The 24,943-nt window shown below is 41.9% G+C and overlaps 1 protein-coding gene across 5 annotated transcripts in view; it reads left to right on the forward strand.

Moving 5' to 3' along the window:
* SLC26A7 (solute carrier family 26 member 7) overlaps positions 1–24,144 on the forward strand; it is an 80,615-nt gene extending 56,471 nt beyond the window's left edge. For all 5 annotated transcript variants that reach the window (XM_081204647.1, XM_081204645.1, XM_081204644.1 and 2 more), the window contains 8 exons: positions 812–918; positions 1,914–1,980; positions 2,819–2,959; positions 6,744–6,792; positions 11,678–11,781; positions 14,744–14,798; positions 14,896–14,999; positions 19,276–24,144. In XM_081204647.1, coding sequence (XP_081060773.1) covers positions 812–918; positions 1,914–1,980; positions 2,819–2,959; positions 6,744–6,792; positions 11,678–11,781; positions 14,744–14,798; positions 14,896–14,999; positions 19,276–19,311 — 663 coding nt within the window. In that variant the 3' untranslated portion in view covers positions 19,312–24,144. The remainder of the gene's footprint in view (positions 1–811; positions 919–1,913; positions 1,981–2,818; positions 2,960–6,743; positions 6,793–11,677; positions 11,782–14,743; positions 14,799–14,895; positions 15,000–19,275) is intronic.
* Positions 24,145–24,943: the final 799 nt, after the last annotated feature.

Genomic DNA, 24,943 nt, shown 5'->3' on the forward strand with positions numbered 1-24,943 from the left:
TAAGAATAAAATGGGGAACCTCTGTGATCCTTGTAGGCATGTTAAGAAAGAAACGTGATCAATAAAATATAACACTTCTCTTTAAAAGTGTGTGTGATGCAGATGTCCAAGCTTGGAGTCTTACCATCTAATGTCACCATCTTGATAAGTGTTTTATATCTTTTAAAAGTCACTCCCACTGATGATGATCTCCATACACTGCACCAGTGCACTTAAATACACATATCTCTCACAATGCTATAACAGCCTCTGTAAACAGCAACATGTAAAATAGCTCACTAGGCTCGTTGTCAGGGCTTGAGATCTTTTAGGCTATATTGCTTATCAAATCCAACCCAACCATTTATTAGTCATGGCTTCTTGGGCTATCAAAGTGTACTCACAGGTGTGCATTGCTTGACTTATGTTGTATCATACAAGAAGCATGACTTTTGTTATACAGGAAGCACAATACCACAGCATGTGGTAGGATAAATCTGTAACTGTCCATGGTACTGATTTTATTTCTTTTTCTCTTTCCCCCCCTTGTCCTGCCACTGCTGTGGTCATATTGGTTCTGAATGTTTCTCTAGTCCTTTGACCAGGGCCTAGGAAAAGCCTATGCTGGCTCCCAGTAGTGTGACCTGTGCTGCTACAATAAATGTGCACTTATTTATCCCAAAGAAGAAAAATATTATAGGGTGATCCCTATGGAGAAGGGATGTTTTGGACAAAAATCAGCTTACACGGAAAGGGTTAATAACCTTTCTTCCAACACACATTTTTGCTAAGTTTGTATAACTAATTCCTTTTTGTCTTCTTTTCCTTACAGAGTATATGGGTTAGCACTTACATATTTACAATTTGTTTTGCTGCTAATGTGGGATTGCTGTACGGCGTAGTCTGCACAATACTTATAGTGGTTTTCCGTTTCCCAAGGTGAGACATTCCTACAGTGTTCTCAGAGGCAAACAATTTTGTATCCACAACAGTGAAATATATCATTCTATTGCATTTAGGGAGAAAATACATTACAAACTTACATAGGTTATATGCCAGTTCAGCTGTCATTCCTACCTCCAAGGAATCATGGGAATTGTAGTTTGTTGAAGGTTCAAATTCCTAGCCCATGTCACAGAATGCTCAGAGTATAGGCTATGACTGTGCAACCAATTTCAGGATTAAAATAAGCATGATGTAGGGGGGAAAGGGGATTCACAGCCCTATGCTTCCATTGTAAAATGAATATGGGATCTGAGGCTGTTGTTAGCAGGAGCCAGTTGGTCGTTGGGGATGGGATAATTCCTGTCTTCTGCTCATTTTTGCTGCCTTGCAAATGCATCTGGAAAAACTGTCCAATGTCTTTTTTGTTTGTGTACATATAGGTGAACGAATCCTGTTAATTTAACTATTGAGCCCAGTGGCATAGCGAGGGTTGCCAGCACCCGGGGCGTGACAAGTGTTGCACCCCCCACCCCCAGTGAACTGGGCAGCTGGGGTGGGGGCTCACACTGGGGGAGGGCGTGTGTGGAGTCCATGTGGAGGGTGAATGGAACCTGCCTCCAACAGGCTGCTTGCCTGCTGCCTCCATCCACCTGACCACTAGACCAACCTGCTTGCTGCCGCGCCTCAGCTGCCAGGGCTCAAAAATGTGTACCTGGGGCCATGTCCCCCCAGGCCCCCTCACACTATGCCTCTGATTGAGCCTGGCTTTTTTGAAAAGTAGGAGAGCAAGTAGCTATAGAACCCTTTCTATTTTAGCACCCATCAACAAATATAGGTTGTCCAATGTATGAAGTAAGTAATTTGCAGAATCTGGAACATGTGAATAGCCAGATACCACCTGGAAAATGTTCACTTTTCAAAAGCTTGTTTTGGCATCTACAGTCACAGTGTGCAGTCTTATATATGCTGCTTTCACATATCTGTTATAGAGCAACGACTCTGAGCCTGAAACATATGAAAGAAGTGGAATGCAGATTCAAAACAGAAGCAGATTCTGTAAGCCTAGTCTTCTTATTCTCTCTTTATTCAAAGGGAGTTATATTTCAGCATGGGGGAATCCCTGTCCTCTTCCTCCTCCTCTGTGCTTTGTCCTTGCTGGACATGTGTCCATTTCAACTTCCTTCCTCAGAGTGTATGTGGAGACTGCTTGTACCTATATCAGCAGAGGAGGGGTGTAGCAGGAGAGACCTGATCTTATTCCTATTGCACACAACCTAACGAGAACCTGGCATCATCTTGGCATTCAGGAGTCTAGGGTGCAGAATGCTTTAAGCGGCATTAAAAAATGTTGGGAGACATTTCAGACTTCTCAGTTTCCATACATTTATTTCCTGTCCGCTGTGGGGCCTACTAGAAGGCTCAGCCTGAGGGATGACAGCTGGTGCCACCAGATTTTGCAGAGGAACCTGGAAACCAAGTCTTTTGCGGAGTGGTTGAAAGAGCCGTGTATGTTTCACCTGAAGGAAAGGTTAAGGGGAGGCATGGCTGTCTTCAGATATCTGAAGGACTGCCATGAAGAAGATATTGCTCCAGTGGGCAGAACGAGAACCAAAAGGCAGAAAATTGCAGGAAAGCAGAGTTCACTTAAACCTGAGGAGAAACTTCTGCACACTGCTTGTGGGGCGGTATGTGGTAGGCTTTCTCTTGGTCGAGGTATTTTACTAGAGGCTGCGTGGCTGCATTGTAGATCTTGCCTTGCATTGAGCAGGAAGTTCTTAGATCTCAAATGGCATTTGCAACTCTCAAGTCCAGTAGTCTATTGTAAAGAATGCTATGTCTGCTGGTTAACAAGCATTACTATATTTGCTAAACTGCTTTTAATTTTAATTCAAAGGAGTCCTTACAACCAGTAAAAATTGTCTCGGTGAATAACCCACTCGTCTTTCTGAATGCTAAGAAGTTTCACATGGACATAATAAAAATAATCCAGAAGGAAAGCACATGTGCACAGCAGCTACCTGAAGATATGAACAAGGTAAGGCATGCTTCATCATGGAGAGAGGGTTGCTTGTGTTTCTTTCGGTACTTTCGGTTCACGTTTTCATTCCACCCGCTTGCATTACAGAGAGGAAATTCAAACTGTACTGCAGATTCAAAGCATGGTGATTGCACTTTGTGTTTTTTCCAAGAGGAAATGACTCGGGGGTAGAGAACACACTTTAGAACAGAGATAGCTGCTTTATCCCCAGTAAGACTGTTGGCACATCTAACTCAGCAGTCTACACTGACTGTCAGTGGCTCTTCATAGGCTTTATACAAGGATTGGGTCCTGGGTCATTCTCCAGGCATTCTCTATTGCTGAGCTGTCAGGTTTGGTCTCTGGCAAATCTAGTCAAAAGAATTAAAATAAGCAGAATAAAACCTTTTGTTGCTTGAGACATAAATTTCTTAACTGGAAAACAGGATCTGGATCTTGCTTGGTGCTTTTTTCCTTAAAAAATTGGTTCCAGAACTCACCACAAAGTTGTTACAGTAAGTCACTGGGCAACTAAGGGCAACCCTGAACAGATGCCACTTTTGACAACAGCTGCATTCACCACCCACGGAGGTCTAAAAACTACGGCAAGCTGACTCCCTAACTGGTGTGGGAGTCTCCCCTGTTTCTGGTACAGGTCAAATAAATGTGCGCCCGCCTCCCTAGTTCTCTTAGTTTCAGGTAGATGGCTAGGGCAGATCAGAAGGGCCCTCACACAAACATGTATGTGTGCAACAGTGAAGGCCTGGCTGGAAAGCTTAAAGCCTGCTGTAGCTACATAGGAGACGGGTTGAGGAAAAGGAAGGAGGACTTGGCCCCACCGTGTAGCAGCTAGTAGCCAGGTGGAGTCATAGATCTAAATAAAAGTGTAGACTTTCACACACTGGCCAGCTTCCGTTTTGACTTGAAATGTTCGTTTTGCGGGGGGAGCACCGGCCCCCAATGACACCCACCTGAGAGGGGCCAGAACTACACTTTGGTGTGCTCTGACTGGGGAAAAAAGCACTTACCTTGCTACTGACCATCAAAGTTGACAATACAATATTGGCTGGATGGAGGAACCTTACAGCAAATATGCAGCAGCAAATTTCAGGATTATTAATAGATTATTAATAGCGACTACTTTGACTTGACCTTCAGAGCATCCCTTTAGTGGCATGGCTGCTTACCATGAATGCTGACCGTGCATAGATGATCAAAGCAACACAACAACAAACAAGCCTATGGTCATGTAAAGCATACTCAATAAACACATGAGACATAACCGGCAGTGTTTTTAGGGATTAAATTATTTTTTACATATTCAGTTAACGCTGCTGCTTGCATTTCTAAAAGTGCTTTTTGTTTTGACAAACTAAGTAATGACATATCTTCCTTAAACAATTGATTATCTTCACTTTGAAAGAAAGTCATTGACATATTCTTAAGGATATCCCTGGGTGTGATAATACCCCCCCCTGCTTTTTGCCAAGTCACTAAAAGATATATTGGTGCATACGGATTTAAAATCAACACCCATACAATGTACACTGTCTGGTCCTCCATGTGGTTTCTTTAAATGTGGGCATTGTACCTTCTGCAAATATGCTCTGCAGGTAAAAGAGTTCAACAACAAAGAAGGTTTTAAGTTCGTTTTACATGCATTTGCCACATGTGCTACTCCACATGTAATTTATGTGTTTATTGTGGATGATCAAGGCAGCAGGTCAAATCAGCTATTTTGATAATTAGCTGACACCCACCTGCAGAGTGAGAAGAAGCAGTGAAACTGGCTTAACTTGTCTGAATGTGGGGTCTGGGCAGCGACAGGGGGAGGAAGGCAGTTTTGAATTTGCCAGAGAAATCAGCTATTGATACTAAATTGCAGGGGGTGGGAAGACAATGATAATTTGGATATCTCATTGCCTTTTGTTCTCTTAACTTGCTCAGTCAATATATTTGCTTATAAGAAGATATTGTCTGTATAGGTCAGCGTTGTGGTTCGCTTGCAAGTACCATTGGTGGTGGCTGCAGAAAGGAAAATTATCGCATTACCTGAGACATTTGAGAAGCAGCAATGAAGGCAGGAGGTGTCTCAATCACCTAGATTGTGCATGGTTGCTGGCTGACTGGCAGCCCCCACCAATGTCAGCATTCTGCACCTGGGGTTCCTAGCCAATATGCCACTACAGTGTTGAATGAGACAGCCTCTGCCTCTCTCGCAAGCTTGTGAATGTTTCTGGTAATGACTGATTTCCCTCCCCGGATTGCTCTGGTGAGTCTTGCAAGCCAATACTGGACATTACAGAACCACCAGACATCTCCAGGACTCCCACTTCTCTCAAGGAAACTGACTGTGCAAAGCTACACTGGGACCTCTCATAGTTGAAGGAATTGAAAGCACAACATTATTTATTCCCCCTTCCCACTTAGTAAGGTTGTGTGATATGGCAACACAGAAGCCAATTTCCAGCACTACAGTGGTGGAGTCCTTCTGTTGATTTTGGTTAGATATGATTGAGAAAGCAAAAGCTTAATTTTTCAGAACGGTGGTCCATCCATCACTCCTAACAAAGACTTTGTTTATATGAATACTCTGTGCCTGGCCACTTCCCCTGCCCCTCCACCAAATCAGCATTCGAAGCTATGGAGTTGATCCAGATTAGAAACCTAGGAGCATGACTCAAAGCACGCCTAAGAAAACAGTGACCTAGTCAGAGCCAGCAATCCAAAAGCCAGTGCTTGGATCCAGGGTAGACCGTGTGCCAACTAGTTAAGCCAGGTAGCTCTGATGCTCGACACGCACACACAGACACACTGCTTGCTACTGAAGCCAAACACAAATAGAAAATGAGTTGTGCGCAGTAAATGAAGGATTCTACAAGTGTGATGTGTGTGTGTGTGTGTGTGGTGTGTCAGTTCAGTGAGCATAGAAGAGGATTAGCCAAATTCATGGAAGAGAGATCTATTGATGGCTATTAGCAATCATGGATAAATAGAGCTTCCATGTTCAGAAGCAGTATTCAGAGAAAAAGATACTGCCTTTATGCCAGGGTTCTGGGCTTTCTGACAGCATCTAACTGGCCATTATGGGAAATAGGATTCTGGACCAGGATCTTAAGTCTATCCCAGCAGCATTCTTAATGTTCTGAAGTTACAGAGGCAAATATATGCATAAATGGAGCTGACCAAAGTTATTTTAACATGACTTTAGTATTTTCCGGTATGCTGCTGCTGCTGCCGCCGCCACCGCTGCACTTTCCCCCATCTTGCTATTCTGTTGAGTCATTGCTAGCCAAACCATGCTATGGCAGTACAATAAACGTGTCCTCAGCTCAAACACCTTCTGGGCTCATGTACTCTCTTCTCTCCCTATGCCTTCCCCTCGTGTGCCTGAGCCTCTCCCTCTGTAGTTTGAGGCAAATTTAGGTTTATTGTAATACTGTGTATGGTTTTTTTATTAAAAAATATGGTTTAGCTAATTTCTATTGTGGGTGTTACTGTTAGCCACCTTGGGCATTTTTAATGGAGAGTTTGAGTATAAATGTACCGTAATAAACAATATTTATTTATTGTTTAATCTTTACATCACACCCCTTTTAAAGTGAGGATGTTATTGCTACTGAGGCTGGGTTGTAGTTGCCTCACAAAGAAGCACTGAGTCTCCAGGCACAATAAAGAAACACAGAGCTTAATACAACATAACTTCAGTTACTTTTGCGTACGGTGGATTTGCAAAACTTTTAAAGCAGCAAAACAAGGGACAGTTCTTTCTCTCATCGCTTCCTTTTTCTGTTTCTTACAGTATGAACAGAACACATTGCTCAGCCCATTATCCAATGGAAATTGCCATGGTGAGTTTATCATGTAAGACATAAACACTTGACGGGCCTTTAAATTACCCCCATCATATTCCAGGACCCATGTCAGTTAAAGTTTGATCAGGAATCAAACTTATCTCACTGCCCCACATACCTTCCCTTTGACATGGCAGGAGGTGAAGGGTCTGAAGATTGTGAATGTATCGGAATGAGTGTGTTGATTTAACTAGGTGTTCGAAATGTGTTGTAAAATAAACATGTGGGGCAGTTACCAAACATAGGTGATCTAGATTTCCAGGTTTGCACCACTTTGGAGATCAGTGGAATACCATAAAATTATATGATTGGGTCATATTTCTCCCCCCCCTGGTTCTTTATTGCTTTAGAATCTAAAGTTCAAATGAATATACTTGCCTGTCGGCATTGCACCTTTGCACTACAAAAGCTCCAAATTGTGGTGTTGTGCCTTCGTTGAGAGCTTTGTTCTCAATCTTCCGCACGCCAGTCGCAGAGAGCTGTTTGTGTGTGCTGTGACTGCAAGACCCAGGACCCAAAACCAAAGCAAGAGCTTCCCATTACATGCAGGGCTTCTCTTGAGTGCATTACCTAAGAGATGGCAATGGAGAAGGTAGCATGAATGTGCCTGATGCTTACATGTCCAGGCAAGGAGCATGATGTGATGTCACTTAGAATCACCCAGAAGGCTAGAGGCAGGCAGGCATGAGTTCTGTAGGATGTACACAAATGGCTGCCAGCGAGGAGGTGAAAGGGAAGAGCTTTCCTGATGCCTGACTGGCCAAAGGGTGGTTAACAGGGTCGAAGATGGCTTTCCTGAAGCTCAAGTATGGTGAGAGCCAGTATGGTGTAGTGGTTAAGAGCGGTAGACTCGTAATCTGGTGAACCGGGTTTGGGTCTCCGCTCCTCCACATGCAGCTGCTGGGTGACCATGGGCCAGTCACATTTCTTTGAAGTCTCTCAGCCCCACTCACCTCACAGAGTGTTTGTTGTGGGGGAGGAAGGGAAAGGAGAATGTTAGCCGCTTTGAGACTCCTTCGGGTAGTGATAAAGCGTGATACCAAATCCAAACTTCCCCTCCTCCTCCTCCTCCTCCTCCTCCTCCTCCTCCTCCTCCTCCTCCTCCTCCTCCTCCTCTTCTTCTTCTTCTTCTTCTTCTTCTTCTTCTTCTTCTTCTTCCTCTTCTTCTTCTTCTTCTTCTTGAACCAGCTCATTTAGCTCCCATCTATGCCATACATTCAAAGTATCTAGCTACTTTTAAAAATCATGCCCCCCCCCCGAATCCTGGGAAGCAAAGTTTGTTAAAGGTACAGTGGTACCTTGGGTTACAAACGCTTCAGGTTATATACGCTTCAGGTTACAGACTCCGCTAACCCAGAAATAGTACCTTGGGTTAAGAACTTGGCTTCAGGATGAGAACAGAAATTGTGCTCTGGTGGCGTGGCAGCAGCAGGAGGTCCCATTAGCTAAAGTGGTGCTTCAGGTTAAGAACAGACCTCCAGAATGAATTAAGTACTTAACCCGAGGTACCACTGTACTGAGAGTTCTTAGGAGAGCCCCCCCCCCATTCTCCTTACAGAGCTCCAGTTCCCAAAGTTCCTTGGGAGGAGGGACTGATTGTTAAACCACTCTGGAAGCTCTGTGAGGGGAATTGGAAGGGTTGAGTTGGAAGGGACCCAAGGGTAATCTAGTCCAACCCTCTGCAATGTAGGAATCAGAGTCCTGGTCTTCCAACTGCCACCCCCCTTCACCTCTGGACAAGAGACTCAGAACAGCATGCTTTGTTGCACCCCCCCCCGAGGGGGGTGTCTTCTAACAACCCTCAGGACCCTTAGCAAACTATAGTTCCCAGGATTCTTTGGGAGAAGCCAGGACTCTTTAAATTGGTATACTGCTTTAAATGTATAGTGCAAATGGAACCTTAGCTTGGCAGAGCAGGCTGTCTCTTACTGGGCTTGGAAGAATCTGTCTGTTTCAGTTTCTCATTTTTATAGCCTTACGTTCTCGTCTCCACTATTCTGCATCAGTTTTCTGCTTCTTTCTTTTTTTTCTTCTAAAAAAAGGCTTCACTTAAATTAATCGGTATTTTGTTTATTTTATAAAATGTGTATTCCACTTGATTGTAAAAACAAAGCAAAACTTAAAGCGGTTTACAAAAAACCTCTAATTTTACTGCTCATTCCTCCCAATTTATATTTTATATGCATTTTTACACGATAAACACATTTTTTCAACCACTTTCTCCTACAATACTGCATTTTGAATGTTATCTTTTCTCATATATGCATGTTATATACACATTTCTGCACACATTATTTGGTTGGAGAACTGAATTTTAAAAGTTGAAGAAGTATCCGCATTTGAGCTTGCGTATTATTTGGGGAAAGTGCAAATTAAGTAGTTTTCATTAAAATGCAAACTCAACGAATTCTTCCCCATCTCTTGTTCCATGTCTTGACTTTCTCATTTAATTGCGATGCTAAGGTGGGGCCAGGAGGCTTTTTAAATACAAAAGAATCCTTTAACTCACTCCCCATTGAATTCCATGTCCAAAGATTGTGTTTCACGACAAAGTCAGATACAAACATTGTGAACTTTATATGATATAAAAAAACCTATTAATAAACCTATAAGTCGCCCCCATGTATAAGACACCCCCTATTTTTTGGGACTCCGATTTAAGAAAATGGGGGGAGATACCATCCATGTATAAGACCAGCCCAGATTTTGAACATTATTTTAGAGTAAAAAAATACAGCCTTATACATGGAAAAGTACCATATATTACGGGGCAATGTGACCACCTGGAGACGTTGAAATGCCAGCAATGTTTTTTTTCCTATTCAGGTAAATCAGTAACTACAAGGTAAAACAAATACTGGAGAATTTTCCAAGCTTTTGATGTATTCTCCCATAATTCCTGATCTTTCATTATCTCTCTGGGGCAAAGATTTTCTTTTACTCTTTGACATTTTTGTATGGGCTGTGGAGAGGATTGCATTAAAGGCCTAGCAGCTCTCTTGAGTCTATTTTTAGTTACTGTCTGGCTGGAGTTTACTTTCTTTGATATTAATTTCTCTTTTGCTCTATTTGGAAAACATTATGCATATACAATTAAATAATCCAATAAACCTCAAGAACTGCAAACGAAAAAAAGCACCAAATCTTTGGCTACTCATCGAGAGGATTTAGTGCCAATGTAAATCCATACATTGTTAGCACCTAAGTCCCTTGAAGAATTTCTGAGCCCTTTATATTCTTTGTCAAAACTATTTAGTTTAAACCGTTTCATTTTGTATCTCCAGCCTTTTGTTTAGTGCTTTGTAGTTTATAACTTAGAAGGTTAGTTCTCTTCCAATATTTAACAGAAGAAAGCAAATGATACTTGTGTCCCGTAGGTCAGATCTCCGTAATGGGGTGGAAAGCAAATACTGTGGTTTGTAACTCGGGCAGTGCAAAGTTACTATCCTATCAGTGTAAGGATTTCGACTTCTGCAGCAGGACCCCCCACCATACACCCCCTAAATCTTTTCTGGGGTTTTCCCCAACCATCTGGAGCAGATTGGAGGAGGGTGCAGACTTTGTGCCGCAGGAAGGAAGAGGGGAGAAGTTCTGCCTTGCAAGTGGAAATCCTTGTGCCTAATGGGATGGTTATTTAGCACTGCCTGTGAATCTGCTTCTTTGGGGTTGCTATGGGACATTTTTAGAAGCGGTAACTTCAGCATATGTAGTTTAGAAAGCTCACATTATTATGAGAAGCATCAAGTGTTTAAAGATACGTAGTGGTTAACCACCTGCTAACTGAATTGAGCAACTACCTAGTGAAGTGGATGCTTTAGCTGAGATTCCTGCCTTGCAGGGGGTTGGACTAGATGACCCTTGGATCCCTTCCAGCTCTTAAGATTCTATGATTCTAAGTTTGCCTATTGGAAAGTATCTATGAAGCTGTTTCCTTTACGTTCCATGAAGAGACAGTTGCACTCAAACTTGCCATCAGTTCCCATAATAGAAAATTTGGGTGGTAAGTGCCGACAGAAATTGAATCAAAATGCAGGAGGTCCTCCAGAGCAAAACTTGTGAGGGATTTTGAAGGAAGCTAAAGAACTTCACTAAAAGTGGAATTATTATTTATTTTAAGGAACTAGCAAGGCTTTTCCGTAAAGCTCTCTGGGAACCTGATAAAGAACGGAAACCATAAAATATACTGCCAAACCACCATAGGGAGGGCACAGGGCTTCATTTCTGGTCTTCTCAGCTTCTCTCCAGTCATGTCTAGGAACACAGGAAGGTGTCTCATCCCAGATCAGACCAATAGTGCATCTAGCTCATTCATGTCAACATGGAGTGGCAGTAACTCTCCAGAACTTCAGGCAGGAGCCTCTTCATCTTACCTGGAGATGCTAGGGATTGAATCTGGGGCCTTCAGCATACAGAGCACGTGAGGGAGTTGGGTATGGTGAGCCTGGAGAAGAGAAGACTGAAAAGTGATATGATAACCATCTTCAACTGCCTAAAGGGTTGTCACATGGAAGATGGAGCAAGCTTGTTTTCTGGTACTACTCCAGAGTCTAGGACCCGAACCAGTGGGTTCCAATGACAAGAAAGGAGGTTCTGACTAACATTAGGAAGAACTTTCTAACAGTAAGAGCTCTTCAACAGTGGAATGGACTATCTTGGAAGTTGGTGGAGATTTTTCAGGAGAGCTTGGATAGCAATCTGTCAGGGATTCTTGAGTTGTGATTCGTGCATTGCAGGGGGTTGGACAAGATGACCTCTGGGCTTCCCAACTCTACAATTCTACGATTCCACATAGAAATCCCCACTTATTTCAGATTGATATTGCATCTGTCTGTAGCCCACAAATAAAATAAATAAATAACAGACCTTTTAACTAACCGTATAGGTGAATCATCGCTACAGCAATGGCCCAGCGAAAGGCATTCCCTAATACTTGACTGCAGTGGCCTGACTTTCTTTGACTACACTGGCATCTCTGTGCTTACTCAGGTATTTACGATTCACCACGTTCATTTTATTGTATCCACACTATTCTATAGTGTCACTGTATTCTGCCTTGGTCAGACCCCCACCAAGAGTACAAGCTGGACTGTGTGCAGAGGAGGGAGACCAAGAAGCTTTATGAGGAAGGATTGAGGAAGTTGGAGTGTGTTTAGCCTGGAGAGGATAAAACAAAGGTGACATGATAGCCATCTTAAAGGGCTGTCACATGGAAGATGGAGCAAGGAAGTTTTCCGCTGCTCCAGAGGGTAGGACCCGAACCAATGAATTCAAATTATAAGAAAGGGATTCCGACAAAACATTAGGAAGAGCTGTGTGACTAAGGAGTAGACTATCTTGGAAGGCGGTGAACTCTCCTTCATCAGAATTTTTTGAACAGAGGTTTGAACAGAGGGGTCTTTAGCTGTGATTCCTGCATTGTAGAAGGTTGGACTGGATTGCCCTTGGGGATCCCTCCAACTATAGTTCTATGATTCTATACACCTACCTGTTTGTGTACTCTGTGGATGAATCTCCCACTCATTCTACTCCCAGTTACACGTTTCAACAAGTATACTGCTGGCATAATCTAGGATAGCAGATGACCTCCTAAACATTCATTCCTCCTTCAAGAACATCACAACCGTCCAATGCAGAATGCATTGATGGTTGCAGAATGGGCACGAATCTTTGTGCTGTTCCTTAAAAAAAAAAAATTTTTTTTTAGACCAAATTCATACATCCACACTTGTCGCTTGATGGCTGCAGCATCAAGTGATGACTTGCATGTGGGTTATAAGCCCTCAGAGGTCAATCGCCATCTAATTCCACTCCTTTGTCGCTTCAAACACAATACTTCCCAATGGAGTAATCGCCAAACTGTAAGTCATCTTGTGAAATTAACTGACCTACATGTACGTGGGAATCAGATCCCAGCTTGGAAACTATTTGCCTCCCATATCTTTTCCTATAGGGTCCTATGTTCACTTTCTAGTTGTCCCTTTTTTTCTAGGAAGTTTCCTCTCAGACATGCCCCCCCCCCCTCTTTTGACCAAATGCAGATTGCTTCTTTTTTCACCTTTTCCCAGAAACTGACCCTCCTTCCCCTATCCAAAGCCTTTGGCTGTCCTTCTCTGTTAACAATTGGATACTTTACGGAGTAGCAAAACAAGTGTTCAGAAGTCATGAGTCAAACACGCAGGTATTATCACAAGAGAGAAAAGGATCAGAGGACCAGACCAGTCACAGCATATGTGACTGGACATTGCTTTTGTGAACATTGCACTCATCAAACTTAATAGAAATCATTGACTAGGTAGGACTGGCAGGATTTGCCCTTAAGCTGGGGTGGGGAACCTTTTTGGCCCATTGGGACAGATCTTTATCTCCCCCCACCCCAGCGGGCCAACTTGGACAAATAGGTGGCATCACCCACTTGCCATTCTCCTTTGAAGTATTATCCCATTGGAACTATTCCATTTTTCTTTCACAACAGCCAGGGAGTGGGGGGAGGCGAGCTGGATTGGGAGGGGAGAGGGACTTTAGACGTTTGCTCCTGTGTTCCCAATCCAGATATCCCCCTGTGCCTGCTATGCGCATGGAAAAAAGCCCCCTGTGCAAATAGACACCGGGTTAGATCTATCCAGATAGGAATGAAACGGGGCAAAAGATTTAAACATCCCCTGACACCTCCAGTCCTGCTTAGTTTTGTGTGTGTGTGTGTGTGTGTGTGTGTGTGTGTGTGTGTGTGTGTGTGTGTGTGTTGGCTATTTGTGAAAGAAAAATATTGCACTCAAACCACATGAATAACATCACATGCCTTTAGTCCTAGATCAAATAGATCATTTCACATTGCTTTTTAAGATTAGTTAGAAGAAAGCAGATGCCATATGCTCCTTTTGTATTAGGGCTTCACGGAGGGGCAAAGACCAAAAGCTGCTTCTTTGAGATCCAGTGGCACTAAAGGGTTTTAGAAACCTTAATCTCTAGCTGCTACATGCCAGTTGGAAAATAGGCACTTGCTTTAGGAATGAATGCAAACTTGGACCACTGTACATTCACCACTTAAAAACCGTACTGATGTTGTGACCGACATAGGTTTAATATTTGCATTACGTTTTAAGGAAAGATACGATGAAGCCACAGCGTTACTGTTAGGACCCTTTATCCACGTGACATAGCAAAGTGCATGTGAGCTTGCCATGTGCTGCATGTGTCATGGACTAAGGGAAGAGGGCAGGAGATGTATCAAATATACACTTTGGTCTGTGCTCTCTTTGCATTGCATCATTGGTCAAAATAAGCTCAGACCAGTAGCAGGGACGGGCTCTTGCCTTCTTGCCATGCTTGTGGCCTTCCTGGAGGCAACTGGCCAGTCTTTGAGGGGGACATAATATTGGACTAAATGGAACCTATGCAGAATCCTCCTGGATCACAGCAGTGTTTGTCCTTACAATGTGGCATTGAGGCTTACCATTCCATACCACAAAACCTTAATGGATTTTATCTTTTAGGGGGATGTTTATATTATGGAACAGTTCCCTCTGCTGGACACTTGCAATTCAGCATGTATTTTTTTTGCTAAATATTACTTAGGCTGGGAACACACAATTCATTTAAAGCAACCCCCCCCCCCCAAGAATCCTGGGAACTGCAGCTTGTTATGGGTACTGAGAACCATAGCTCTGTGACGGATAAATCACAATTCCTAACTTATTTGGAGGAGAATGTGCTTTAAACATGTTTTAAAAATATGGGGTGTTTCTTACTGTTTCTTACTGAATGACATCTTTCCTGAGCCGAAAGTGGGCCTTGCTAATTTGTGTTAAATTCATTTATATGAAATAATGAAAGCAACAACAATGAGGTGACAAAATCTAAAACAGAGAGGAAGGAGGGGGAGCATCATTTCATCTGAATGTGATATTTCAGCACCTTTAGTAAGGTAGTTTAAATTTTTGGATTCTTTTAGATCTACACGGAATCTAAAAAAAGAAACATCGATGTTTTACTGGCAAATTGCAAAGGCAAGTATGAGTTTTCGGTGAGCATAAATTTTAAAAATTAACTTTCCCGGGTGTCGTTCCTCTCTTTTAAAGTGTGCACATTCCTGTCTTACTACAGCTTCCTTGATAAAGGCGTTGAAGCTCAGCGGAAAGCTGGAATCTGAGAATGCCGTCTTCTTTGAATCGGTGTCATCAGCTGTTGGTGCCATTCAGTTGAACAAGGTGAGTCTCACTGCACGAGAACAGAAGACGATAAGAGAGCTATCATGATTTTCTACCTCACTCAAGTTCCCTCTGCAAAGTGGCCAATCAAATGTCTGTGGGAAATTCACAAACAGGGTGAGATGGTTATCTCTGTGCCTTGTTCTTCATCTTCAGCACCCAGCAGTCAGGAGGGGTACTTTTTCTGCATTTCTGGCACTTGCTGTTCACTACCCCAGTGGATATTATTCATCTTTGCATCTTTTTTTTTAAAAAAAAAGCCAGTCACAGTAACCAGCAGCAATGACGTTCATAGGTGAATTATGGGCTATGTCATAAAGTATTTCCTTTTGTTTTTCTTACCTGCTAATTTCACTGGCTGACCTGAGATCTTATGCCTTGAAAGAGGTGAGTCACGCTTTTCCTATTTACTCTGTCCATGGCACTCTTAGTTTGATATAGGGTTATAAAGTGGTGCCCTCTATATGGCTCTGGACTACAATTCCCATGATCTCTGACAATACTGATTGTGGCTGATGGGAGATATAGTTCACAAGCACCTGGAGGGGTGCCACGTTGACTACTCCTACCCTATAGCATGCCCCCTCATCCATAAAGATATATGAGAAGGGACTTAGCTCAATGGTAGAGCATCTGCATTGAATGCAGGAAGTCCCACTTTCAATTCCTGGCATCTCCAGATGGGTCTTGAAATGTCCCCTGCCCGAAATCCTGGAAAGCTGCTGTCACTCAGGGTGGACAATACTGAGCTACATGGGCCAGTGGGTTGATTTAGTATAAGGCAGCTTCCTATGTTCCTTTCTTCTTTTCTAAGCTAAACAGCTCCTTGACCTCCCCATTTAACATATAGTAGCCATTTCATTTTAAAAATCAGCGCACGCACATGTGTGTGTGCAACAACAGGAACAGCAGGTAGTTGGAAGCAACAATATACAGCGGCAGTGTGGGTCGTCTACTGCGGTGTGATTGTCCATTCCTGCTTGCATTCATTCATGGCTGCCTACACCTGCCTAAGTCCAGCCTCACCCTTGCAGTCTCTGTTAAGGCGATATTATACGACACAGCTCAGGGGTATTTGGATTGGAAGCAACGTTATTATATAAACTCTGTTTCCACATTTCTAGTTTCAAAGGGCGCACACTCCCTTATAGCGTAAACTCATGCGAGACTCTCCACTGTAACTGTTATTAAACCAAATGTTCAGGCAGCGCATGGAGTTTTGGCTTTCCATTGTTTTATGCATGACTACAGCATTGGCCGGGATCCAAGACAGAGTCCCCTCCAAGACAGATTAAAGTTAAAACTAGTCAATAAGCTGTTGTTTTCTGTTTCTTCGCCCTCCCCTCCCCTATTACCGTGAATAGGCACATTCTGCTAATTCAATTAGAAAAGTCTTCTTCCTCCTTTTCTTCCAACATTGCTTTAGGCTGATTGACTAAAAACTAAGGAAAACTGGCGGTGTTTGCCGAGCAAAATGCCCAACAGGGGAAATGCAGTATTTTAGCTATTTGAAACTTATGCTCTCTTTGATTTAGTTTTTACATATTTATGGGACAAGCAAGTTGTGTTGGGGGGATTCCCCCCCCCCACAGCTGTTGTAGTTAAAGTGTGCAAGTAGGTTCCACACACACAGAGTTCCTCCTTCACCTTGGCTTCAGTAAACAAACAACTCGCAGCTTTGCCCAAAGTGTGGTGGCCAGGTTTGAAGGTGCCTTGGGCAAGATGCTCCCCTCAGTACCACCCTGATGGGCTCCCCCCATTCACAAACTTGCCAGGTTGCACCAAAGAGCAGGAAATATTGGATGGTATCACACAGCCCTGGGCTGAGAACAAATGCTGGGGGAAATGGTTGTAGCTATCACCACTATCTTAATTTCTCTAGATGGCCTTTGGACTTCTTTTCAGAGTGCTGTAAAAAAAAAGCATTTTAAGCAAAAACAAATTAAGTATAAGGAAGCCAATGCCAGCAGTGGTGGACTCTCCAAGCCCATTGGCTTCTCCATGCAAGTGCAGACACTGGGCTTGGTTTCAAACCACCTGATTGCAGTGGCTTCCTCTCACTTGGTGGCCCTAGAGATCATGACTCATTGGGTGAAAAACGAATTTTCTGAAGCTTCCCTTAGTATCAAAGGAAAGATCAAATAGTGGTGCAGCAGGTTCTTTCTATCCTAGTGCTGGAACTAGCCAACAAGCCCTCAGTCCTTGGGTTCAGCACTCCATCCAGATTAGCCCCTGCAATCCAAACTGCTGCATTATTGTCAGGGATTCCAGATCTCAAGCTAAGGTTTGAGACCTAGCCTAGTGAGCAGACACAGTGCCAGTACACAGAATCCTTGGGCAAATATAATCTCTGGCAAATGACAGCGTTTATGCTCGGGTGGCCAGCATAGTACCTACCAGAAGTTGTTGGACTACAATTCCCATAATTCCCCACAACTGGCTGCGCTGGCAGGGGGCTGGTGGGAGTCTGACACCATCTGGACTGTGCCAGTCTACGTTTAATGTGTGCTAGTGTGTTTAACGTGGATTCTGTGAGACAAACGAGTCCTTCTCCACGAAGCTAAGAAGTCATTACCTCTCAACATAACACTCCCATGGAACGCCAGGTTTGCATTACTAGCAGTGGCGGTCTTGTGAATTTTGATAACCTTCTTAGAACAGCAGGATATATGCTTCTCACATGTGCCAAAGTGGATGCTTTATCTATATAGCTGATTCTTACATGTGTTAAATGCCACATATGTATTAACTTAAAATGATTTTCTCTGATGTGGGTTGATGTTGATTTTAGAGGGTTAATTGTCCACAGATTGTTCCAATATGCTGCTTCAATTGCTATGGCTAGGTCCATTTCCCAATTTTGTTTAATAACCAAGTTAATAGTCCAATGGCTAGATCAGTGAGTATTTTATATAAAATTGATAGCATTTTTTGGGATGTTCAGAATCATTCGTTCAAATGGTGTCATTGTTCTAATTTGCTTGAGATTTAACTGTTGAATTTGAGACACAGTGCATCACCTGATAGCCAATTCAGCCAGCATCCCTCCATTCTTTCCATGATCTGTCCTGCTGTGAGAGAAGTGTCATTTTCATAAAAGCGAATCAAGCAGTACAAGCCTTTTCCTTTCCTTTCATAGCAATCAGTTTTCTACCAGGTTTGTAAAAGGATGGGAATCGTGATGCAATGTGAAGGGAATCGATAGTGATAAGGGGGTGTTAATTTCTACATCTAGGATTGCCAGATCTTTAATTCCGCTTTTGCAAATGGGTTTGTTATCATTTCTAAGATAGTCCAGTTATGAAATAAGAATGGGACTACTGCAATGCGCTCTACATGGGGCTAGCTTTGAAGGTGACCCAGAAACTACAACTAATCCAGAACGCGGCAGCTAGACTGGTGACTGGGAGCGGCTGCAGAGAACATATAACACCGGTCTTGAAAGACCTACATTGGCTCCCAGTACGTTTCTGAGCACAATTCAAAGTGTTGGTGCTGACCTTTAAAGCCCTAAACGGCCTTGGTCCAGTATATCTGAAGGAGCGTCTCCAACCCCATCGTTCTGCCCGGACACTGAGGTCCAGCACCGAGGGCCTTCCCTCACTGCAAGAAGCCAAGTTACAGGGAACCAGGCAGAGGGCCTTCTCAGTAGTGGTGCCCTCCCTGTGGAACACCCTCCCACCAGATGTCAAAGAGAACAACAGCTACCAGACTTTTAGAAGACATCTGAAGGCAGCCCTGTTTAGGGAAGCTTTTAATGTTTGATGTATTACAGTATTTTATTATTTTTTGGAAGCCACCCAGAGTGGCTGGGGAAGCCCAGCCAGATGGGCGGGGTATGATTAAATAATAATAATAATAATAATAATAATAATAATAATAATAATAATAATAATAATAATATATTATTATTATTATTATTATTATTATTATTATTATTATTATTATTATTATTTATTATTATTAGATGCCTGGTATTCTGTATTGCACAGGTCTCTCAAATTCCAGTTCTGTCCAGAGCTTCTTTTTTACATTACGTATCATACTAATGACATTTTGTATAGGGACCACATCATGATATCTTTGCAAATGTGGTAGACTCATGTACCGCTTCTGGAAATGTTGATACCATACAGTTACTCACACCCTGGGTCTATTTTCCCCACCCTGGGTCTGTTTTCATTGTTAAATGCCTGGATTGTTAATGACTTACATGCTAATGCATTCTAGAAAACTTTAGCTGTAGTGTGAAATCTCCTTCTTCTTTCAATTTTAGAATTTCTGCAAGCTTAATGAACACACTGAGGTCTGAAGCTGACCTGATATAGATATATTGAACCGCTTACCTACAGAAAGAACTTTGCCAGTGTTTCGTCAGATCTTCAAACATGGGATTTTGATGGTGATATAATTGTATGCCAAGTCTATTTAACAAATCCAACATCAACAGTGTTTACTGTCAAAACGTTCCTGGAGGTATCTCTTTGAGTTACCAGCAATGACAGTTTTCTAAAAAAAATAAAAAAATAAAATTGTTATTTGATTGCTACATATTTTTGTATGCATTTAGATAAATAATAATAATTAGAAAGCAATTTAGGACATTTCAGTAGTGTATATTGTTTTTAACTCTGTCCTATTGTAACTTAGTTGTATCATTTTGTGCACAAGAGAATACAACCTTACTGAATTTTGTACTGCAGTCGCTGGTATCTAATCCCAAGGATCTACAGTTTGTTACATGAAAACACAAACTGTGATGTCCAGATTATTTCTTCTTAAATACGCAGGTCACCCATTAGAGCAATCCCACCATGCTCCTTTCATATTCTATCAAAACCACCAAGGTCACTGGCTATTTTGAGTGTTACTTATGTTCTACACTGCCATATGTATCTTCTCATGATTTTTAAAAACATATTTCTGGTTATGAACATAGCCCCTGCTTTCCCTTCCGTCGTGAAAAGGTTTAGCCTTTGTTGTAAAATTCTCAGGTTTGACCTATGCTGACAGCTCCATTGAATTAAGTAGAATGGTGCTAATTTACAGTGGTCAGGGGGGTGGTCTTGTAACAGAGGCTTATTCTGTGTCACATTTCACAGGGAATGACATGTGCTCACATAGGTCTGTATCTGCATACAGAGCGGGCCAGTTTGCGGCTCTAGATCTAAGTGCTCAGACAGATTCTGCAATCACAAAGGCAGTGTTAGGACATAACACTAAACCATAGTGTAGTGCTACATGCATGAGCCTGGAGCTCATCCTCTCCCTTCTGCACACTCTCCTTCAATGTAGCTATAGCATCCATGTGTATTTTAAGTTAACAGCAGTTTGTCACTTTGGGACAAGTGGTTTTTCATCCTGGCTTGGCTAAAGCTAAGCACAGTTCTGAGTTTAGACAAAGCAACAAACTCTTGTTAGCTTTAAACAGCCGGTCTCCTTCTCATGGCCATACTGAAGAAAGAGAAGGATGCAGGTTCGTGCATAGGATGCAAAATTATGTTTTCATATTACATCTAAACAAGGATCGGGAGATTTTGCATAGATAAGTGGAAAGCAAAAGTGCCATTGTTTCAAATAGTTCTTGACTAGCAGTATTCAGTTTATTGAAAGTGTTTCTAACCCAATGCACAAAAGTCAGACAAATGTCATAGATATTTAAGTGGGGTTGCAATCTTTTTTGTTTGCTAATTACAAATAATTCAAGCCACAACCAAGTTTGGGCAAAAACTGGAGGGCATTAAGAATTGTATTGCCCCCCTCCCCCCAAATAATATCATAAATATCTAATCATACAGTTTTAATTGCTTCAGTTAATAAATAAGGAGATAAATTTCTGCATCTGACACATTGGATTCTAGTGATAGGAGGACAATGGAGATATAAATTACATTGTATAGATAGGAGACACATTGAAAGTGCAGGGTGTGCAAAATCTGACACTTTTCTCTGGGTGAATATTGCAGACTTTCAACATGCTGGCATTGCGAGTCTGGGATCCTAATCCACAAAAGTGGGTGTGCAGTGTTTGCAGAGCTGATTTAAATCATTGCATTGTGTTGCATGCCTCTCATTATATGTAGTTGTACAACTGTATTCTCTGAGTAGTGCAGATTGGAATAATTCTTGCATGTCACATTTCATAATTTCCTTAATTGTGCATCATCTGCATTCAAAAGCCATATAAATTAAGGCAGATCTGAACCGTTATTACACATTGCATGCACAATTGGCTTTTCATAAAACAGATGTGCAATGGACACTTGTCTGAAACAGCGAGTACACAATTTTTGCTTCAGGGGTTGATATTCATGGCATCTCTATCAAAGTGGTGAATTCATCATTCATGCAAAATTTATTGTTATTCTCTCTCCCCACCCCCCACCTCCCCAAAAGAAATGAGCAAGCTTTCTACACATTATGGACTTGGCTCTAAAAATAATAAATAGAAGCAATCTATAACAATTATGAATGGTTGGCAATCCTTTATTAAAATCATACGGTTCACAAACTTTTGTAGAATAGGACATGTTAGGTTGATAATTTTGCAATGTGCAGTGTTACCATTTTCTGCTGCTAGCACTTATTGTGGTTATGATTTGCTTATTTGCAAAGAATGCAGGAGATCCGCGCTGCGCCCTGAGAGCTCCAAGCAATCACACTTAAATAATTGCCTCATGTTATGTTGGATTATGCTGGTTGTTTATGATGATGTCTGCAGAACATTGGGTTCACTTTCCAAATTAGCAGATCTTTGAAGCAATAAGTTTGAAGGGGTCATTTAAATTATACATTTGTGCATTTAAAAAAAAAATATGGAGGAAAACTGTTGGGTCTCAATCTGCTACAAGCTTTCGTTGACTCTGTGGGGAAGAGGGTTTTAACTGGAGTAAAAGTGCGGCTAGGATAACTTACAAAGGGGGGTAAGGCAGCAAGGGTGACTAACTTGTGGCTGTGCAGATGTATCTGAATTACAACTCCCACCATCCCTTGCAACTGGCCCTGCTGCAAGGGATGTGGGGGTGGGGTGGGTGGACAAAGGTAGCCACTCCAGGACTAAGGCGAGAATCAAGCTATCTTCTCTGAGGCAATCTAGCAGCAGTCCTAAAAAATCTGAATTTAAGAGATGGGTGTGTGCACCCATGTTTGAGTGTGCTAAAAATTGGGTGTGCAGAATATCTTCATTGTATGCCATCAGGGTTTGGGAGAAAAAAGTCAGCTGTTCTGGAGCAAACTAATATGTGATGAATGTTTCATTAAAAAAATTCACACACACACACACACACACACACACACACACACACAACTTGTAAGAATCCACTTGGCCAAAAACTGTTGTTTTAATGCAGAGGTTGCCAACCCTGGTGCCTTTTTAAAAAACTCAGTCCCTAGTCCATCTAGAAAGAAAGTTATAAGGCAAAATGTGCAGGTAACTTCTAAGTGACTTCTGTGAAATGAAAGTGAGTGTTGTGAGGAATGCTCCCTGTTGCTATTAGACAGCATCAGTTTGTGTGTAAAATCAATATTGAATTAGCTCCATAGTTGGGACTAGTAGGACATAGCTGAATTCCCATGACAGTTGTCAGGGGTGGCTGTCTTATCTAATTTTGTGTTATGCCATGCTGCCCAGTCATTTTGTGGCTGGCAGTACCAGCATACTCTCAAAATTCAAAATGTGACCACTGGTCCAAAAAAGGTTGGTAACTCTTGTTTTAATGCACCTTTGAAGCCATAAGAACAATGCAGCTGGCATTGATTCTCTTTACCTTAAGCAGAATTTTCCAGAGGGTCCCCCCTTTTTCTTTTAAACACAGTGTGCCAAAAGTTGGTGAACTCAGTGAAACAATAGCTCAGGATTTTGGAGGTTTTTGGCGCTTAGAAAAGATACCTCTGTGTAGAGTCAGGCCAAGCATTTTGTGGCTGGCCCTGCATAACACCCAAGGTGGTTGTATCCCGCTAAGCTTAACTTAGGGCAGACCTACTGGAATGAATGGACCTATATTAGTCATGTTCATTCATTTCAACAGGTCTCCTCTGAGTAGGACTAGCACGAGATACACCCCAGAGTACTCAAAGCCAGCAAAGTTATTTTTGGCATAGGAACATAAGGAGTTGCCTTACTCAGAGTCAGACCATTTGATCCCTCCCAGATCAGTATGATCAACATCAACCTTTCATGGCACCCCAAATCAGCTTCCTAAGGATAGATCTGGCTCTCCAGGCTTCTGTGTCAATTGACTGGGATTATTGGGAACACCTCGTGCATTTGGATGTGCCAAAATAAGGACCTGGTGATGCCCTGAGTCCCAAAACCTCTTAAAATGTGACAAAAACAAGCTGGGAGCCCCACAAGTTCACCTAATCAGCTCTGGGAGAGAAAAGCACACTGACATACATTAATGGGGACCTCATTCATTATTGCCCAGGGTCCCATAAATTCTCTGCAGTCCTGCAAATTAAGCCACACAGACTGTACAAACCTGCACTGCTACAACCTCTGTTTTTATGAACTCTTGTACATGTGCGCGCGTGCACACAGAGAGAGAATGTCAATAAAGTATTTAAAAAGAAACTTAGTGAAAATGATAAATTAGACATAAATACATAATAAGGGAGACTTGTTAGGATCATTGCTATGCAAATTAAATGTCCCTAATGTTCATCCTGTGCTTTCCCTTTTAAAGGTTATTTCCCCCTAAATCCCTATATTAAGTGCCACAAAGTCTGGCTTTAGCTACCTTGTTATAATTTATTGAAGGCTGGGACAGAGCTGGATGGTATAAATCTACCATGTAAGATACCTTCCTTGTTTAATGAAAACCTTAATGTGCCAAAAAGCATTTGTTAAGATTGTTTGACATTTACTGGCTAGCAAAATAATACTAACGAGTTGTTTAGAAAAGAATGCACTTCCTGGGAGGGGTACTTCCTTCTGTCTGCCAAAAGAATAATAATAATAAAATGTTTCTCATAAATACGTGCGTTTCCAGAATGGATGTGAAATGGTGCTTTCATGCTTCTGATGGATTTTAGCAAGGATCAGACAATCTGCTCGTTTCTGTATGTTTAACAATGCATTTCTCTTTTGTTTGTTTCCCCCTGTTTGTTATTAGCATATGTAACAATAAATTTATATGGAAATAAACTGGCATGTAGATAATTTCTGTGTTGGAGGAGGAATGGGTTGTTCTCTCTTTCACTGCTAAAAAAAAGAATGTCCTGTGCTACACAGTCGTCTCTTTTTCAACCAGAGTTTTTAACAATTTAGTGATGATGCAATATAAAAGCATCGGATTGCATCCAGAGGCTAGGATGTCATTATCTTGTATAAACATTTCTTCTACTACTTTGTTACCCACTCCACAAAAAAGGAATGTTGGCTCTTAGCATGGTTTTAAGTATTTAGTTCACTTGGGTTGATGTAGGCCTGGTTTGCATATAATACTAGACCATGGTTTACTAAACTATGACTTAGTAAACCATGGCTTGCCATTGTGTCCAGCAGCTTAGGTTTGGTTTGTTTACTGCCAACAAAGCTTGAGCTGAAGTCACAGCCAGTGCTGGATTTATGTATAAGCTAAACAAGCTATAGCTTAGGACGGAGAAAAGAATAATCTGGGATGCAAGCAAAGCTGTAATGAGAGGGTTTCTGATACAACAGAATACAATAAAGAGAAAATTTTGGAATGGAAAAAAGGAAAAAATTCTGGAGAAAATAAGTGAAGGAGAGAAAAAGCTGAGAACTAATCCGAAGTCAAAAGAGGTGCTAAGAGAGATCAAATTCCATCAAGCACAATATTCGAAATTGATTAATCAAGAGATTGAGTGGAAAATCAAACAAATGAAGCAGAGATCGTTTGAATCAGCAAATAAATGTGGAAAGTTGTTAGCTTGGCAATTGAAAAAAAGACAAAAGCTAAACACGGTTACAAATTTGGAGATTC

This window comes from Podarcis bocagei, assembly GCF_964188305.1.
Source record: "Podarcis bocagei genome assembly, chromosome: 8".
NCBI classification, from domain to species: Eukaryota; Metazoa; Chordata; class Lepidosauria; order Squamata; family Lacertidae; genus Podarcis; species Podarcis bocagei.